The sequence below is a fragment of the Erinaceus europaeus genome, chromosome 2 (genome assembly GCF_950295315.1).
Source record: "Erinaceus europaeus chromosome 2, mEriEur2.1, whole genome shotgun sequence".
NCBI lineage: Eukaryota > Metazoa > Chordata > Mammalia > Eulipotyphla > Erinaceidae > Erinaceus > Erinaceus europaeus.
In genome coordinates, this window is record NC_080163.1 from 66008050 (window position 1) to 66028481 (window position 20432).

At 43.1% G+C, this 20432-nt stretch overlaps 2 protein-coding genes across 3 annotated transcripts in view; both read right to left on the minus strand.

Annotated features, from left to right (window-relative positions):
• Positions 1-16261, minus strand: part of DDHD2 (DDHD domain containing 2) — a 93985-nt gene extending 77724 nt beyond the window's left edge. The window contains exon 1 of the mRNA XM_060182512.1: positions 16147-16261. The gene's annotated coding sequence lies outside the window, so the exon portion shown is untranslated. The remainder of the gene's footprint in view (positions 1-16146) is intronic.
• BAG4 (BAG cochaperone 4) overlaps positions 8780-20432 on the minus strand; it is a 35051-nt gene continuing 23398 nt past the window's right edge. The window contains exons 3-6 of one of the 2 annotated variants that reach the window (XM_060182526.1): positions 17858-18112; positions 16147-16401; positions 15158-15264; positions 11833-13369 (exon numbers count right to left, since the gene is read on the minus strand). In XM_060182526.1, the coding sequence (XP_060038509.1) occupies positions 12964-13369; positions 15158-15264; positions 16147-16401; positions 17858-18112 (1023 nt within the window). In that variant the 3' untranslated portion in view covers positions 11833-12963. Of the gene's footprint in view, positions 10216-11832; positions 13370-15157; positions 15265-16146; positions 16402-17857; positions 18113-20432 lie in introns of those variants that run through there. The other variant, XM_007516703.3, reaches the window with a different exon arrangement.

The following is a 20432-nucleotide window of genomic DNA, read 5'->3' on the forward strand; positions in this document are numbered from 1 at the left end:
ACACCACAAAGTTTTTTTTTTTTTTTATGAAGAAGATAGGTGGAGAAAAGAACCATACATCACTCTGGTACATGTGCTGCCAGGGATTAAACTCGGGACCTCATGCTTGAGAGAGTCCAGTGCTTTATCCATTGCACTGCTTCCTGGACCACATACTTTTTTCTTAAAGTATTGGGAAAGCCCCATCTTGGGATACAATTTTTATTTTTATTATATTTATTTATTTGTTATTAGAGACAGAAAGAAATTGGGACAGGGAGAAATTGAGAGGGAGACAGCGAGACACCTGCAGCCCTGCTTCACCACTCATGAAGCATTTCCCCTGCAGATGGGGACCGGGAGTTTGAACCTGGGTCCTTGTGCACTGTAACATGTGTGCTCAACCAGGTGAACCACCACCCAGTCTTTCCTCCTTCCTTCCTTCCTACCTTCCTTCCTTCCTTCATTTCTTTCTCCTTCCTTCCTACCTTTCCTCTTTTTGAAAGAGACAAATTAAGAGAAAGAGACACCTACAACACTGTTCTACTGATTATGAAGCCCTGGGCTGATTCGGAGGCCCTGCCCCTCCGAGCCTTAGGGCCACCGAATAAGAATGGTGAACAATTGATGCAGTATTGGCCGTTTTCCACTAATGACCTTTGTAATTGGAAAATGCAGAACCCTAAGTTTTCAGAAAAACCAGCAGCACTCATTAACCTGTTAGATTCTGTTGCTTTTACCCATCAGCCAACCTGGGACGACTGCCAGCAGCTTTTACAGATTCTTTTTACCACAGAAGAAAAAGAAAGCATCCTCTTGGAAGCCCAAAAACTTGTGCCTGGGGCAGACGGGAACCCCACCTTAAACCCAGCCCTGATAGGTGCCAGTTTCCCTCTGATAAGACCCACCTGGGATTTTTTTTTTTAATATTTATTTTCCCTTTTGTTGCCCTTGGTTTTATTGTTGTTGTAGTTATTATTGTTGTTGTAGTTATTATTATTATTGTCATTGTTAAATAGGACAGAGAGAAATGGAGAGAGGAGGGGAAGACAGAGAGGGGGAGAGAGAGGTAGACACCTGCAGACCTGCTTCACCGCCTGTGAAGCGATTCCCCTGCAGGTGGGGAGCCGGGGCCTTGAACTGGGATCCTTACTCCAGTCCTTGTGCTTCGCGCCACATGCGCTTAACCTGCTGCGCTACCGTTCAACTCCCCCCACCTGGGATTTTAACTCAACTGAAGGTAAGGAGAAGCTCCAGATCTATGGCCAGAGTCTAATGGGTGGTCTCCGGGCGGCAGCATGCCAACCCACCAATTTGGCTAAGATTAGTAGTATGCAACAGGAAAAGACAGAAACCCCAGCTGCTTTCTTAGAAAGAATTATGGAGGTGTATCGAATGTTCACTCCCTTGATCCAGAAGCTCCAGAGAGTAAGTCAGCAGTAATTATGGCCTTTATAAACCAAGTTGCCCCTGATATACGGAAAACACTCCAGAAAACAGATAGATTAGTCTTTACAGGAACTATTGGCAGTAGCGGAGAAAGTCTTTAACAACTGAGAGACCCCTCAAGAACGCCAATTAGGGAGTCGGGCAGTAGCGCAACGGGTTAAGCGCAGGTGGCGCAAAGCATAAGGATCCGGGTTCCAGCCCCTGGCTCCCCACCTGCAGGGGAGTCGCTTCACAGGCAGTGAAGCAGGTCTGCAGGTGTCTGTCTTTCTCTGCCCCTCTCTGTCTTCCCCTCCTCTCTCCATTTCTCTCTGTCCTATCCAAGAAGGACGGCATCAATAACAACAACAATAACTACTACAAGAAAACAACAAGGGCAACAAAAGGGAATAAATAAGATAAAATAAAATAAAAAAGAACGCCAATTACGGACAGTGACAGCAGCTAGTGAGCGACAGACTCGGAACCTCACTAAGGTATTGTTGGCAGCTACCGCAGAACGCCCTTGGTGGAAAGGCTGAGAGGCCCATCCTCCGCAAAGATTTGAAAAGAACAGAGGTCCATATGGGGAGGGAAAAAAAGAAGCTCCTTAAAGATCAGTGTGCATATTGCAGGGAGATGGGTCACAGGGCCAGAGAGTGTCCAAGAAGAAAGGGGAGACAAAAGGACACTGAGGCCAATAAGACAAAAATCCTAAAACTGGGTGAGCTCAGTGACTACGGCCGATGGAGTTTGGGTCCCCTCCCCGAACCCAGGGTAACTTAACAATAGAGGGGAAACCTGTTAGCTTTTCTGTAGATATGGGGGCTCAACATTCAATGTTAACCCACTCCATGGGAAAACTATCCAAACAAAAGACCTGGGTACAAGGAGCGACTGGCATGAAACAATATTCCTTTCTATTTACTCCTCCTCTTTCGATTTCTCCCCATCTCTAGCCAATGATAAACAAATAAAATATGTTTTCAAAAAAGAGGAAGAGAGACAACTGCAGTTTTATTTAAAAAAATATTATTTAGGGACTTGGGCAGTAGTGCAGCAGGTTAAGTGCACATGGCGCAAATCACCAAGGACCGGCACAAGGATCCAGGTTTGAGCCCCCAGCTCCCCACCTGCAGAGGGGGAATCGCTTCACAATCGGTGAAGCAGGTCTACATGTGTCTGTCTTTCTCTCCTCTCTGTCTTCCACTCCTCCCTCCATTTCTCTCTGTCCTACCCAACAATGATGACAACAATAACAACAACCATAATAGCTACAACAATAAAAAAGGGCAACAAAAGGGAAGAAATATTTTTTAAAAATTTTTATTTAGTGTGGTCTGGGAGTTGGCACAGTGGATAAAGCATTGGACTCTCAAGCATGAGGTCCTGAGCTCAATCTCCAGCAGCACATGTACCGTGAGTGATGGCTGGTTCTTTCTCTCTCCTCCTATCTTTCTTATTAACAAATACAATCTTTAAAAAAATTATTTATTTATTATTGAATAAAGACAGAGAAATTGAGGGGGGAGATAGGGAAAGGGACAGAAAGACACCTGTAGCTCTACTTTCCCACTCGTGAAGCTTTCCCTCTGCGGGTGGGGACTAGAGGCTTGAACCTGGGTCCTTGTGCACAGTAGTGTGTGCTCTTTAACCAGGTATGCCACCGCCTAGCCTCTCTATATTGAACTTAAAAAATTAGTCTATAAGGGAGTCAGGCGGTAGCGCAGCGGGTTAAGTGCACGTGGCATGAAGCCCAAGGACCAGCAAAAATTATCTTGGTTCGAGCCCCCAGCTCCCCACCTGCAGGGGAGTCGCTTCACAGGTGGTGAAGCAGGTCTGCAGGTGTCTATCTTTCTCTCCCAGTCTCTGTCTTCCCCTCCTCTCTCCATTTCTCTCTGTCCTATCCAACAATGACAACATCAACAATAAAACAAGGACAACAAAAGGGGAAATAGTAAAAACTTTAAAAAAATTTAATTAGTCTATAAAAAGGGATATATATATATATAATAATATATATATTATTATATATATGTTATATTATATATATAATATTATATTATATATATTATTATATATATTATATATATTATATATAATAATATTATATATATATATAATATATATATCCCTTTTTATAGATATATATATCACTTATTTTCTAAACCAGAGCACTGATCAGCCCTGGCTTATGGCAGTGTGAGGGATTGAACCTGGGACTTCGGAGTCTCAGGCATGAGAATATGTTTGCATAACCATTATGCTACCTACCCCTGCCCAAGGGTCTATCTTTATTTCACATGCACTAGCTTCGTATGAGAGAGAAAGCATACATTACTCCAGTACATGTGGAACCTGGGATGAATCAACAACTTCAACCACATAAGTCCTGCATTCTACTAAACTGAGCTACTTCCAAGGAATTAACCTATCTTTAATGGTATCAGTCAATTAAAAAACTGCTTTTGGGGGGCCAGGCGGTAGTGCAGTGGGTTAAGCGCACATGGCACAAAGTGCATGGACTGGCCTAAGGATCCAGGTTTGAGCCCCCGGTTCCCCACCTGCAGAGGGGGAGTTGCTTCACAAGCGGTGAAGCAGGTCTGCAGGTGTCTATCTTTCTCTTCTCCTCTCTGTCTTCCCCTCCTCTCTCCATTCCTCTCTGTCCTATCCAACAACAATGACAATAATAATAACAAGGATAAACAACAAAGGCAACAAAAGGGAAAAAAATAACCTCCAGGAGGAGTGGATTCCTAGTGTAGGCAACGAGCCCCAGCAATAACCCTGGAGGCAAAAAAAAACAAACTGTTTTTGATCCTGAGAGATAGCTCACCAGTTAGGGCATGTACCTTGCCATAGATGCAGCCCAGGTTCAAGCCCCAGCACAGCATGGCACTGTGATCTGAATGAAAAAACTGGCTGGGAACAGTGAAATTGTGCATGCACAAGGTCTTGACTCTGCAAAACAAAACAATACACCAAAAACTGTATTTTTATAGATTTATTGGATAGAGACAGCCAGAAATCGAGGGTGATAGGGAGAGACAGAGAGACCTATAACACTGCTTCACCACTCACAAAGCTTTCCCCCTGCAGGTGGGGTCTGGGGGCTTGAGCCCAGGTTCTTGCTCAGAGTAATATGTGCGCTCAACCAGGTGAGCCACCACTTGGCCCCAAAAAATTGATTTAAAAAAAAAATGCTACTTTTTCTCCTCCAGGGTTATCACTGGGGCTCAGTGGCTGCACTACGAATCCACTGCTCCCAGAGGCCGTTTTTTCGAATTTTTGGATAGGACCAAAAGAAACAGAGAAGAGGGGAAGACAGAAAGGGAGAAAGACACCTGCAGAACTGCCTCACTGCTTGTGAGGTGATCCCCTACAGGTGGGGATCCAGGGGGGGGGGGGCGGGGGCTAGAACCAGGATCCTTGGGCGGAAAAATGCTATTTTAAGATGTATTTATTTTAATGATTTATTTATTGATCAGTGAGAGAGCACATGGGAGGATAGTAGAGAGAGAGAGAGAGAGAATAAGCGGGAGGATCATACAGGTATATGCGCCACTGCGGACTGAACTCATGCTGAAAATTCAACATTTCATCTACTGCACCACCTCCTGGGTCACTTTTGAAAGCATTAAAAAGAATTCCAGGGGGTGGGTGGTGGTGCACCAGGTTAGGGTGGTGGGAGGTGCAGGGACTTGCGCAAGGATCCCAGTTCGAGCCCCTGCTCCCCAACTGCAGGGGGGAAGCTTCGAGGGGCGGTAGGCAGGTCTGCAGGTCTCTTTCTCTCTCCCTTTCTGTCTTCCCCTCCTCTTTCCATAAAATGGAAAAGGGTGGCCACAGGAGTGGTGGATTCGTGGTGCGGGCACCCAGCTCCAGAGATAAACCTTAAGGCAAAAAAAAAAAAAAGTAGCCGGGAGTCGGCGGTAGTGCAGTGGTTTAGCACAGGTGGCGTAAAGCGCAAGGGCCAGCGTAAGGATCTGGGTTCGAGCCCCCGGCTCCCCACCTGCAGGGAAGTCGCTTCACAAGTGGTGAAGTAGGTCTGCAGGTGTCTTTCTCTCCCCCTCTGTCTTCCCCTCTTCTCTCTGTTTCTTTCTGTCCTATCCAACAACGACATTAGTAGCAACACCAATAATAAATACAACAATGAAACAAGGGCAACAAAAGGGAATGAATAAACATTTTTTAAAAGTAGCCATTTTGTCTCTAAGACTTTGTGAGAACTATAGTTGTTCTCTTTGGTGGGGAGGGGGATACAGAACTCGGGGGGTGACACGTGACACTGTACCTTTGTTATCTTATAGTCTTATAAATCACTATAAAAGAATAAATAAGGGGCGGGTGGTGGCGCACCTGGTAGAGCACACACATTACAATGCACAAGGACCCAGGTTCAAGTCCCCGTCCCCACATACAGGAGGAAAGCTTTGCAAGTGGTGAAGCAGGGCTGCAGGTGTCTCTCTGTTTTTCTCCCTATCACCCCTTCCCTCTTGATTTCTGGATGTCTCTATTCAATAAATAACGTTTAAAAAAAACCTTTTAAAAAAAAGAATAAGTAAAAAAATTTTCACACCAACAATGTAGAAAGACTAGCATAACTTATCCCCCAAATACGCTACTAGGACTCTTTTAAATATTTATATTGGCATTTATATTTAGAACAATACTGGATTATTATAAAGAAGACATAGTTAGATTTAACATGCCAAGTCTGGGTAACTTTATTCAAGATTTGGACAAAAACTATCCCCAAGTAATATAAATTTAGACACTTTTTTAAAGTTCACATGTAAAACTACAAGGAATTTTTAAATTCAGTCTGGAGCAAATCGTAAATAAAAAAAACTGAACCAAATCCACAAATCATACATATCATTTTCCTTCTTCACTGTATTTTTCCAAAACAAGTTTTCACTTTATACTTTCTTAGATCCTGGTATTTGGAATCAATTTAAACAGGGTTTGCATCTTTAAATTCCAAGTTTGTACCTTATTATAATTAAAACTATAAATCTAGAAGCAAAAACCCTTCCTTACAGAAGATTTCAAACCATATATGGCAGAAGGAGTGAGAAAAATAGAAAATCACCATTAGCACAACACAATAGTAACCAGCACAAGCAGGTCTGCCAAGGGATACAAAAATGAGTAGGCAAAAAGGTGAAGCAGAAATAGGACATTTGCATAGTCTCAAAGTATCTCCAGCACATACTTAGTCAAAGGAAAGCAGAGGAAGAATAAGAGAATCCTAGCACATCACCTTAAGTAGTGGCTAAGGCTAACAATACCTGAAATGCATTACAACAAGTGTCTGATACAGTGTCACAGAAGAGCAGACACAGTTGAGACATGACAGCTAGGTGGGATCCTGGAACAGTGAAATTATACTATTTAAAAGACTAAGAAAATTGCTATTTTTCAAACTCTCTAGTTAATAGTATTGTATCAAGGCTAATTTCTTAAGCTGACACTCTCTTTGGCTGTGTGAGATGTTAACATAGTGAGAAGGTAAGAGTTTCCAGAAACACTTACTATTTTTACAAATCCACAAGAAGTCTACAATTACTTCAAAATTAAAAAAAGTACCTGTTAAAAATACACATATAAACACTTCATGGAAAATGATTTCTTGGGTACTCAGTTAAGTATCAGTGCTCCCTCCTAAAGTGTCTCATTGGTTTATGTTAACGTAGATTGAAAGTTCTGCTACCTACAATTTTAATTTCAAGTACTATTTTCTAACATTCATAGAAAAGACATTTTTAAAAAACATTCCTGTATCAGGCCAAAATTTATAAAATCCCAGAATAAAATTATCACTACATTATCTCATCAAGTCTCATCCTCACCATGAGACTCAGCCAGTATTTTTATTCCACTTCTTTTCCTTACATTTGTTTGTTTATTTTGATATAAAGAGAGGAGCTTTATTATAGTGATTTACTATCATGAATAGGCCTGCAGTCTGGAAAAATATGTATCACTTGCATATCTTAAGAAATAGATGTTTTGCCTAAGGCTCCAAAGTCCCCGGTTCAATCCCCATACTACCATAAACAGAATTGAGCAGTGCTCTAGTAAAGAAAAGAAATAGAAATTTATTATTATGATTTTAAATATTTATTCCCTTTTGTTGCCCTTGTTTTATTGTAATTATTGTTGTCGTTGTTGGATAGGACAGAGAGAAAGAGAGAGAGGACGGGAAGACAGAGAGGGAGAAAGACGGACACCTGCAGACCTGCTTTACCACCTGTGAATTGACTCCCCTGCAGGTGGGGAGCCGGGGACTCGAACCAGGATCCTTATGCTTCACGCCACCCGCGCTTAACCCGCTGTGCTACCGCCCAACTCCCAGTGTTTTATTATTCATAGAAATAATAGTCAACCCATACCTGTGACCTGAGGAGAACCACCGCAGTTTCAATGGAGGGAATGAAGACACAGAACTCTGGTGGTGGGAACGGTGTCGAGTTGTTCCCGTTATCTTGTAATTTTGTAAACCAATATTAAATCACTAATAATAATAATAATAATAATAAAAGAATATCCATAATTCCACAGAGATCCTGAATTTCTGGAAATCTAAGGGTAATCATATAATCTTATCATTTGATCTTTTTAAATATTTTGGAATAATGTACCTATTTGAGTACTAGAGAAACAGTATACATATTCTACTATATTATGTAGTCCTCAATTTTCTTTTGAGGGATAGAGCAAAACAATAAAACATTAATGTTAAATAAAGAGAAAGAAATAGGTGTTTTTCCAACAGATACTGTACTCACTTCAGATGTTTTTTTTAAAAAGTAGGCCATTTATCTCATCTCTTCTATACAGCAGCAAAGAACTACACAAACAAGCCCAGGGGCCAGGTGGTGGCACACTTGGTTAAGCACACACATTACAAACAAGCCCAGATAAGACCTTTTCAATAGCTCTCCCTTAACTTTGGCTCTAAAATGACCGTAATTAATAGTAATACATATTTTTATATACATACACACACACACATAAACTAGCAACATTGTCAGATTTACTTGAGAGGGGAAAAGACAAACAAATCTACCTTTAAAAGAAGAAAATAGGGCTGTAAATATAGCTTACTTGGACAGAGCACTGCCATGTGCATGCTGAGGTTTGAGCTTCAGTGCCATGGGTGTTTTCTCTCTCTCTCTCTCTCTTCCTCTGCTTCAATCTTTCTATCTGGGGAAAAGAGGAAGAAGGTAATTCCCCACTCTAGCCAGTGGCTGGTTCATTCCCTGAGCATTAATCCTCTTCCACTTACCCTCATTCTCTTCAACTATAATCTGAGCTCAAATTTGTCACAGGGATCTTAATGGTAAACTAGTATTTTCAATGAAGAGTAGTACTTTCAAAAAGTCATGTTTATTAACTTTGTGATTACTTCTACTCACTGTAGCATTTAATTGTTCATCTGTATTTATCACAATGTTCCATACAGAAGCAACAATAGTGAAGTTGTTCACACTTTGTAAAAGAAAAATAAGTATATTTCAAAGGACAGTAGATCTTTATCCAAATACAATAAAATGAAAAATGGCCATAAAAATTTTCATTCCTGTGCCAGTGGTATTTCCAAATTCTCTTTCGACAGTAACATGAAAAGGAGAAATGGCAGAACTCTAATCTAGTGATCTGTACAAGAAAGGAGACAATTTACCTCAAGAATTCACCACACACCATGACATATTCAAGTGATGAAAAGATTCAGAATTCATTCAGAATTGCCATAATTTCTGGCTAACAATATAATCTCTTGAATAATTATATTAACATATTACTACAAAAATGTACCAAGAAGTAAAGAATACTATATTTGTGAACTGCAAATAATAAAACAATACAGAGATCAAGGAAGGCTAAAGTCCAAGTTGTAATTTACATATGAAATATATGTTGAAAGCAGTCACACTGTACAAAATCATGACATGTAATCCAGATATTTCAAAAACAGCCTGTTTGTCTCAGATTATATTGTCTCCTTCTGATAAGCCTGTTACATAGTATAAATTTCCCTCCTGCAAGTAAGAAGCAGTTTGTCAATATCCATACACTTCTGAAGAAGTCTACTTGGCAATATTGATAAACCCAGTTTTCCTATTCCATCCACTGGTCTGAAAACAACCCATAACTAAAATATTTTTCCAAGCCCTTTACCACTTTTTCAAGTTTTAAATCAAAGCTGAATGTATTGTTTCTTGTCACCAATTCAGTTTTCAAAAATGAGTACAATCAACCAAAATCAAGAGATCTTTGGTCAAGTTAGTAACAGGCTTTTGTCCTGTGTTCTAAACTCTTTCATAATCCCTTCTTTTCCAGTTTTTCCAGTATGGCCTGGATTTTACAAACAGCCTCTTTCCTGGCCTGCCGGATAGAGTCCTGGCCCCCAGTTTCAACTGAATCCAACTCCAGAAGTTCCTTGGTTAGCATTTCTTCCAGCAGCCAGTATGCTTTGTCTGTCTTTTTCCCTACGAACTCTTCTACTTCTTGCTCAAGATACTGGACCTTCTCCAGCACGTGTATGATCTTCTTAATACTCGGGGGCGGTTCTTCAGTAGAAGGTAAACCCTCCTCAGGAACATTATTACTTTGATCTTGATTGTTGGGATGTTCACTGCTGGCATTACCATACAACTGAGGCTCAGCACTATACTGGACTTGGGAATCCAAAAGGTCAGGATTATCATTGGTCATTGTCCCCGAAGACTCAAACTGGTGGACACTGCATGGAAAGCTGTGGCGGTGCATGCCTTGGTCTGATTGGGTGTAGTGGTATGAGGAGTCCTTGGAGGGGGAGAGCAAACAGGAGGAAAACTGTTTTAATGGGAACCCATCAGCATTAGATTTTGTAGCCCGCATTTTTTAAATTGGGGGGGTTAATGGTATAAAGTTGACATTATATGCGTCACATTTCTCAGTTTTCTGCTTAATACGAGCCCCCTCCCCACTCCCCGCCCCCAGGTCCTCCTTCACCATCATGCTCTGGGACCTGAACCCTCTCACCCTCCACCTCAGAGTCCTTTACTTTGCTGCAATACACCAAACCCACAACTTTTACTTGACTAAGAAGGTACACAAAAGTAATTCTCCCAACAAGAGTATTCTCTTGAGAAAAAGGTCATTTATCCCAAGGAAGACCATCATTCTGAACACCTCCTAATCTGTTTGTTTTTCTTTTCTTTTTCATAATCTGTTCTTACCATTTCTCAATCTTGTCCAATGATTTAATATAAAATAATTAGATATTTCAAAAAATGTATTTACTTATCAGAGAAAAAGAACCAGAGCATCATTCTGGTAAATATGTTGCTTGTTTTATGTTTGAGGAGCCAATATTTTATCCACTGTATCACCTCCTAGGCCACAAAACTGACATTTTTTGCTCTATTAAAACCTAAGGGTGGAGGTGGGAGTAGATAACATAATGGTTATGCAGAGAGATTCTTATGCCTGAGGCTCTGAAGTCTCAGGTTCAGTCCCCCACACCATCATAAGGCAGAGTTGAAGAGTGGTCCAATGGAAGGGAGAAAAAAAAAAAACAGCCTCTCATGCCTGAGGCTCCAAAGTCCCAGGTTCAATTCCCCGTACCACCATAAGCCAGAGCTGAGCCGTGCTCTGGTGAGAAAAAGAAAAAAAAAAAAAGGCAGATTACTAAAAGAAACCGAATTATGAATAAGTAAATTAGTTTATGATTTAATTAAACCATACACATTAATACTGTAGATGTTTCACACTGGTTTTGTCTTAAAGTAATAAAATGATTTTTTTTCTAGTAGATTTTTTATTAGATAGGACAGAGATAAATTGAGAGAGGACAGGGAGATAGTAAGGAGTAAAGACAGATACCTGCAGACCTGCTTCACTGCTTGTGAAGTAGACCCCCTGCAGGTGAGGAGCGGGGGCTTGAACCCAGGTCCCTGTGCTTGGTGATATGTGTGCTTAACTGGGTGCGCCACCACCTGACCCCATAAATATGATGTTTCATTCTGTTTAATGTTCATATAGTATTGCAACAAACAGCAAATAAATGCTTGTTGTCTTTTTGAAAAGGGATGCAAACTAAAATTGCTTGAAAAAATAAGTCTATTAAGTGGAAAACAAGACAGATGTTAGTTTTAGGTAGTAGTTATCAGCTTTTTGCAATTTGTTCCTAGTTAACACAGACTAATGCATGAAGTTTTATGTTGTACTTTTTTTTAAAAAAAGATTTTATTTATTTGTCGGGTTTCCTGTGGGAATGGGCCAGCCCAGCTTCCATTTCACTGTCTGGTCCAATGGCCACCAGAGACAGATGGAGAGCAGGGAATCTCGGGCCAGCAGCAGCAAGGATGAGCTCACTGAGTGCTCTTCCAGCACAAGTGGCAGTGGATGGTACAACAAACCACCTCAGGGCACTGTGGCGGTGGACGGAACAACTTTATTGTTTCAGTTACAAGTTTATAAAGGGTCAGCTGCACAGGGGAAGTAGCCAAGCTGGCCAATGAGACCAATATCCCCTTATAAGGAAAGAGAGTGAGGCAAGGGGAAGGTATACAGGGTGATGCTGGAATGGGGAAATAGAAACTTAAGGAAAGCAAAGCCTATCAGAGGGGGGAGGGGCAAGGAGTCGCGGTGAGACTGATAGGCTGGTTGGAATTCCTCCGAGTACTCCAGCCCGTCTCGCTCCACCACAACGGCTGACATGCCAAGGGGAGACTGATAGACAAGCTTCCGGGGGGGTCAACCGTCCATGCTCAAACATGTATTAGACCCACAACTCCCCCCTTTTCTTTTGTTAAAAGAGGTTGGCCATGACTTTCAAGTCAGCTGGCGGGATGGGAGAGTAGGGGTGAACCGAGACTTTCTGGATCATCACTTGGACCATGTCCTGGAGATGGTTCTTTAGGAACTGCAGGATGCATGGAGCGACAAGGAGCAGCGTACCAATAGCAAGGAGAGAAGTCAGGAGGGAAAGAATCCAAGATAACATGGGGGATGACACCCAAGAGTCCGGAGCTAAGGGAGCAAGCCGTTTTTTTAAATCACAACTGAGGTCATGGAAAGTCTTAACATTTTGTTCTACCAGTCCCGATTCGTATACGTAAGGACTGGAGGCTCTCAGCCGTGAAATCTAGGGACTGCTGAAGTTGTTCTTCCAGGAGACCAGCAGTGTGGAGGGAGTGGCCGAGGGCACTGCCGGCAAGTCCAATAGAGACAGTTAGTCCGATGCCAACGATCAGGGGAAGGAACACTGCTTTCCTTATTCTGGTGGGGGAGGTCAGCCACTGGAACTTGCCCTGTCCATATAAGGTGAGCTGTGGAATAAGAGAGACTAGAAGGCATGGGTTGGGCGAGGAGGAGTTGATATGGAAGGACAAGGTGAAGCTACACCAGAACATAAAGGGGGGGGAGGGGACACACATTAGAGCATAGGGAGAGGTTCCTTGAACAGTGGGGAATGTTTGGAGAAGAGGAGGTTAGTAGATGCACCCAGCAAGGGAGCAATTACCGGTTCCTATGATCTTGTTAATCTCATTGTGGGTCTCCTGCACCTCAAACTGGTAGAGTAGCAGGTGTAGCAGGTGTAGCAGGTGTAGCAGGTGTAGCAGGTGTAGCAGATGTAGCAGGTGTAGCAGATGTAGCAGGTGTAGCAGGTGTAGCAGGTGTAGCAGGTGTAGCAGGTGTAGCAGGTGTAGCAGAGGTGGAAAGGCCAGATAGTAGGACAAGATATACGGAAAGAGCAAGAGGTGAAAGGGGGGCTGTTGGGGGGTCTTGCCCCTGGGCTCTGTGGATTAGGTTCTTCAGGTCATGCCATGTCGCTTTAGGAGTCTCAGGCTTGCGGCGGATCCTCTGGCGTTTCCTTTTAGTTGTATTCGTCAAGGAGAGTCGTGCCATCCTTCGTGCCATCTTTCGTGCCATCTTTCGGGTAATGCCGGACCCAAGTGGGTTTTGGAGAGGCCTGTGGAAAAACACACACAAATCCCCTTCCCATGGTTAACAGGGGGTCTGGTCCCTTCCAAAGGCCATCTAAGGGGTCCCTTCATCTGCCCTGTATAGCAGGGGGGAAGTGGGGAGCTTGCCAGTGATTAACTATAGGGGGTTTTTCAGAATTTCTATAAATATTAAAGAGTTTTAGTGAGAGCCAAGGCCAGCTGGACATTTGGGGGGTGCATCCCTCCTCTTTTTTATTAATTGATTCTTTAGCGTTTGGTGAGCTCTCTCGATAATACCTTGGCCTTGTGGATTATAAGGTATACCTGTGGTATGAGTAATACCTCCAAAGTGAGCAAAAGGCTTTGAATTGTTGGCTAGTAAATGCAGGACCATTATCAGTTTTGACCTGTAAGGGGAGGCTCATAATCGCAAAACAAGGTAACATATGGGACATGAGTTTCTTGGCATTTTCACCAGTTTGGGCTGTGGCCCAGATGAACTTGGAGTATGTATCTATTGTTACAAAGACATACTTTTGCCTGCTGAACTGTGGGATGTGGGTAACGTCAATTTGCCACAGAGCATTGACCTTAAGGCCACGGGGTTGACCCCAGGGGCTTGGATCCTGGGTGTTCTGATAAGGGAGGTGCAGGAGGAACAGGTATTAATCATGCGGTTAAGCTGGGCTATAGGAATGCCTGGGAAGCGTGCTTGTAAGCCCTTAAGGTTGGTATGGCTTTGCTCATGGAAATGGTCAGCAGCCTCAGTGGACATAGTCATTGCCCCAGTAGAGGCGACCCTGTTGGCAAGAGTGTTTCCCTTGGAAAGGGAACCAGGGAGGGAAGGAGCTATGGGAGCGGATATGCTGATCTTTAAGTTCGTGGATTGCTGCCTCTATGGACAGTGGATCGTGATCCTCCTCGTCAGAGTCAGAGTCAACCTTTCCACTAATGGGGGAGGGCTTGGTGTCTGGGGTAGGGGACTTTGATTCAGAGGGATTGGTGTACTGGCAGAGAGCCATGATAATGGCCATAAATGTAAAGGGAATTCAAGAATTCCCTGTTTCCTTCTTGTGAGCCAAGTAAGCCACTCGGACCCAGGTATCCAACTTGTAGATGTTATCTGTAGATAGCCAGGGGGTGACTTGGATGACGACATCCCAGAAAGAAAGGGCTTGTTTTCTAGAGAGCTTAATACCGCGAGTTTCCAGGAGGGTGCGGAGGTACCTAAGCTAGGGGTCCCGTTGGCTGGTGGGAAGGTTGCCCATGATAGATGGAGAGGCGCTTTGGTACTGGCCATTGTTCCTACTCAAAGAATAGGGGATTCGCAAAGCCCCTTAGACGCAAACCTCACCTCTGAATTTAAGAGACTGTCAACTGGCCTACTGCCTTTTACTTGGTCAGGTTTTAATGAGGGATCTCCTCAGCCCGACACTCTTACGAGCTGTTGGGGATCGGGCAGAGGCCGTGAGACCTTCGGGTAACACCAGGAGGTACCCTGGCCAGAAACCTCCAATTATCTCACAGCTTGCCCAATCCCTCTCGACGAGACCTGGTGTAAAAGAGAGGTGAGGTGGGGCCCAACACCTGTATGGGTGGTTGGGGACCAGACAGAGGGGTCGCAGCCTTCAAGTCACGCCAAGGGGTAACTGGCTAGAGACCGTCAGTTGCCGTGTCCCTTATCTTGGCCCTCGAGATAGTCTCCTACCTCAGAGGAAAGTGAAAGTAAAAGAAATGTGGCAGTGCCTCAACCAACTGGGGCTGCCAGGGGCACAGAGGCCCAATATCCCGCGTCTAGATCTCAGAGAACTCACCTAGCAGGCGAGGGACTTGTTCTGCCGCTTTGGGCCTTCTCCTGCTGTTGTGAAGTTTCCAAGGGGGAGAAAGGTACCCCATGTTCGGGTGCCAGATGTCCAGTTTCCTGTGGGAATGGGCCAGCCCAGCTTCCATTTCACCGTCTGGTCCAATGGCCACCAGAGACAGATGGAGAGCAGGGAATCTCGGGCCAGCAGCAGCAAGGATGAGCTCACTGAGTAGTCTTCCAGCACAAGTGGCAGTGGATGGTACAACAAACCACCTCAGGGCACCGTGGCGGTGGACGGAACAACTTTATTGTTTCAGTTACAGGTTTATAAAGGGTCAGCTGCACAGGGGAAGTAGCCAGGCTGGCCAATGAGACCAATATCCTCTTATAAGGAAAGAGAGTGAGGCAAGGGGAAGGTATACAGGGTGATGCTGGAATGGGGAAATAGAAACTTAAGGAAAGCAAAGCCTACCAGAGGGGAGAGGGGGAGGGCATTGCAGTGAGACTGATAGGCTGGTTGGAATTCCTCCGCGTACTCCAGCCCGTCTCACTCCACCACAATGGCTGACATGCCAAGGGGAGATTGATAGACAAGCTTCCGGGGGGGTCAACCGTCCATGCTCAAACATGCATTAGACCCACATTTATTCATGAGAAAAAAAGGTGGGGAGAAAGAACCCAGTCATCACTCTGGTACGTGTGCTGCCAGAGATTGAACTCAGCACCTTATGCTTGAGAGTCTAATACTTTATCTACTGTGCCACCTCCCAGTAATTACATCAAAAGAAAGGGGATGGGTGGTAGCACACCCAGTTGAGCACACATATTACCATATGCAAGGACCTGGGTTCAAGCCCTGGTCCTCACCTGCAGAAGGAAGGCTTTGCAAGAAAGACTTCTCTGTTTCTCTTTGTTTTTTCCTCTCCCCCCACAATTTCTTTCTGTCCAATAAAATAGGGAAAAAAAAGTACATCAAAAGAATGTTTAGAAGTCCCCTACCTTGGTCTGCTGGGGTGATGATGAAGGGGATGGATGAGGAGAGCCACTGCTAGACCAAGATGAAGCGTTTTCATTCATGTAGAGGTTCCCAGGGGGTGCTGAAGGTGCAGCTGAAGGCCAGGGGTAATGGGTTCCTATTCCATAATCCCCAGAAGAAACCCATGAGTCTTCCTGTGATCGTACACTTGGTCCTGGTTGTGGACTACCACGATTACCATCTCCATAAGAATAATGGGGCAGGGTCAATCCAGGGCTCTAGATTGAAAGGAAATTCATTTAAAGCTAGGAAACATTTTAAAGCAATGAAGATGCTATAAACATAGCATGTATCTGTCACATAGATACTGTAAACACACAGATTGCACATGGAAGCACAAATGACACATTAGAATCCTTCTCGAAGTGAAAATTATTGCCACGTATGTGGCCCAGGCTTGAACCTGACTCCCACTGAACTGGAGGAAGCATGAGTGCTGTAGTCTCTTTCATTCTCTCATCTCTGCCTCTTTGTCTCTCTTTCTGGAAAAATCATCCTGGAGTAGTGAAGCCCTCCCTGGTGGTGATTTAAAAAAAAAAAAGGGAGGGGGGTGCGTGGGATGGAGGTAGCTTACCTGGTTGACTGGACATATCACAGTGCACCAGGAGTTGGGTTCAAGTTCCTAGCTCAACCCACAGGGAGAAACTTTACAAGCAGTGAAGCAGTACTGTAGGTCTCTCTCTCTCTCTCCCAGTGTCACTCTCTCTCTTAATTTCTCTGTCTCTACCCAAAGGAAAAAAAAAAATCACCAAATGGGGGCCAGGTGGTTATGCACCTGGTTAAGTGCACATAGTACTAAGCTCAAGGATCCAGGTTCAAGCCTCCCTCTAGCTCCCCACTTGCATGGGGAAGCTTCACAATTAGTGAAGCACATATGCAAATGCCTTTCTCTCTCCCTCTCTGTCTCCCCCTCCTCTCTCAATTTCTCTCTATCCTGTCCAATTAAATGGATAAAGACTGGTCCAGGAGGTAGTACAGTAGATAAAGCATTAGACTCTTAAGCATGAAGTCCTGAGTTCAATCCCTGGCAGCACATGAACCAGAGTAATGTCTGGTTCTTTCTATCTCTCCCTCTCTCTCCTCATATCTTTCTCATTAATAAATAAATAAATAAAATCTTAAAAGAAGTGGTTTCCAAGAGCAGTGGATTCCTCAGTAACTATGGTGGCAAAAAATAAAATAAAATAAAATAAAAATCACCCAAAAACAAAAGAATAAAACCAAAAAGCTGGGGCCAAAGAACCAAAAAAAAAAAAAAAACAGAAAAAAAAAAACCTTATTGAATAGGGTACAGGTGAGCAGGTCCAATGAGTGGTCATCATCCTATGGGAGGTATGATAGAAACCAAAGCAGAAGCAGCCCTGGTGGTGTGGTATCTTTCCCTCTGTCTTTATCTGAATGAAAAAGTGATCTGGAAAATGCACATGCATGAGACCCCAATTTATGATATCTTTAAAGTACCATAAGCTAAAATCCATCTACAAGAATAACTGTTAAAAGTGAGAAAGACATCAATATAAGATTAGTCCCTGCCTTCCCAATCATCTCTAGAATAATCACTGAGCATCAGGAATGTATTCTTATGTTAATATTACTGTAATAGACATCTCTCCACAGTTTAAAATTCAAGGCACCAAGCTCTGAATTTTTCCCCAAAAGAGTAAAACCACTTACCTGTGCAGCAGGGTATCCTGACACTTGCCCCCTATGAGGGGATGCTTCAGCCTGACAGTCCTGCTGAGGATATACCCAACGGGAGACTGGGGTTGGGCTGCTGCCAGGTGAACTGTACGTACTTGGAACCTCTGTAGAGTAATTGGTCTGAGTATATCCAGATGTGTAATAAGGCCCAGAGTATGAGGCAGTATTTGTCCCAGGGCTAGTGGAGTATGGTGGTCCGTATGTTTCATTTGTATAAGAATTCAAATTCTGTCAAAAAAAGCAAAGAGGATAGTGTTAAAAGATGAAACATTCTGAAATGTCTCAATTTGATGACCAATTTTGAAAACTTTGGAAAGAAAAAAGATTAGTAACTAGTGAAAACATAAATGACCTGAGCAATTTCTGATGCACTCTTTCTCTCAAATATTATAATCAAATACTGTATGCTAAAGTCAGCATACTATAGTTTTTGTCATAACAATGGGAGAGTATACTGTGATAAGCGGTAAAGTGATGGCCTTAGAGCAGTGTTTCTTAAATATTTCTATACATAAGGGCAGAGAATTTGTACCTAAGAGGGAAGAACTTGTTCTCACAAACTGAGAAGGGGATTCTGGAAGAATGGGTAGAGAAGCTAGGAAGAAGAAAATTATGATACTACAGAAAGAAAAAGACTATACACAAACAAAAAAAAAAAGAAAGAAAAAGACTATACAGACTTAGCTCTGTCATAGTCATTTCTAATGTCTCTGAACCTCAGTTTGTCAGGAAAATGAAGAGTACATAAACTTATCTTGTGTAAACACACACACACACACACAAATATATTTATCTCATTTGAAAGAGCAAGAAAGCAAGAGAACTAAAGCATCACTCTGGCACATGGGCTCAACTTAGGAACCATGAGAGTTCAAATGTTTTATCTACTGTGCTATCTCCTACGCCATTTTATTAATATGTATTAAGTGTTTAAGATAACTGGGAGTGGGGCTGGGCGGTGGCGCACCTGGTTAAATGATCACATTACAGTATGCAAGGACCCAGGTTCAAGCCCCTGGTCTCCACCTGCAAGGTTTGGAAAGCTACACAAGTGGTGAAGCAGGGCTGCAGGTGTCCCTGTCTCTCTTATCTCACCCTTACCTCTCGGTTTCTGTTTCTATCCAATAAAGATAATTAAAAAAAACTAGAAAAGAGATAACCGGTAATGTACTTAATAAATGGCAATGTTCATAATAACAGAGAAAGAACCAGAGCATCACTCATGCATTAAATAATGTGTTACTGGTTTATTAGAGCTATTTCTGAAATTTGTTTTTCTTTCTACTAGAGCACTGCTCAGCTCTAGCTTATGGTGGGGCGGGAGATTGAACCTGGGACTTGGGAGCCTCAGGCATGAGAGTCTCTTTAAATAACCATTATGTTACCTACCCCTGCCCTTTTGTTTTGTCTTAATTGCTATCAGGGTTATTACTGGGGCTCCAAGCCAGCACTACAAATACTCCACTCCTGGTGGCCATTTTTTCCTTTTATTATTGGTATTTTTTTGGCTTTCTAATTTTTACTAGATAGAATAGAAATTGAGAGAAGACAGAGAGATACAGAGAGGGAGAGACAGATAGATAACTGTGGACCTGCTTCTCCGCTTGTGATACCCTACCTCAGATAAATGGGTGAACAGTTACTGGTCTTCACATACTTTCTTCATGTTTGGGAGCTATCCTCTGCACTAATCCAGCTTCCTAGGCCTATTCACAACTCTGACACCATCTTCCTGGACAGTATTTTTACTTCACCTGAATGTTATCGGGCTTGGGCAAAAATTACTAAAGTCATGAACCCCTTGGACCATACATAAAAAAGACTACCCAGCTTCTTTCCAAGCAAAGACTCCTACTTTCATCTGCTCTATTCCTACCTATGGGTTCCTGTTTATTAAAGATTTTTTCCTGCTTTATATCTTACCTCCTTCAGTCAAGATGATAGTATCTTGACTTCCCTGAGCAGACAACCTCACCAATGTGTTCTGTAATCTCACCTCTCCAGAGCCCTACCCCACTAAGGAAAGATAGAAACAGGCTGGAGGTATGGATCGATCTGCCAACATCCATGTCCAGTGAAGAAGCAATTACTGAGGCCAGACTTTCCACCTTTTGTATCCCACAACGAATTTTGGTCCATGGTGGGAGTAGAAAGCATAATGGTTATGAAAAGACTCTCATGTCTGAGGCTCCAAAGTCCCATGTTCAATCCCCCTGCACCACCATAAGCCATACCTAAGCAGTGCTCCGGTGTAAAAAACAAAAACAAAAAAAGGATTTTGGGGGGCCAGGCAGTAGCACAGCAGTTAAGTGCACATGGTGTGAAGCACAAGGATCCTGGTTCAAGTCCCCAGCTCTCCACCTTCAGAGGAGTTGCTTTACAAGCGGTGAAGCAGGTCTGCAGGTGCCTTTCTCTCCCCATCTTTCCCTCCTCTCTCAGTTTCTCTCTGTTCTATCCAACAAACAACAGCAATGGCAACAATGGCAACAATATGGGAAAAATTGCCTCTAGGAGCAGTGGATTCCTAATGCAGGCACAGAGCCCCAGC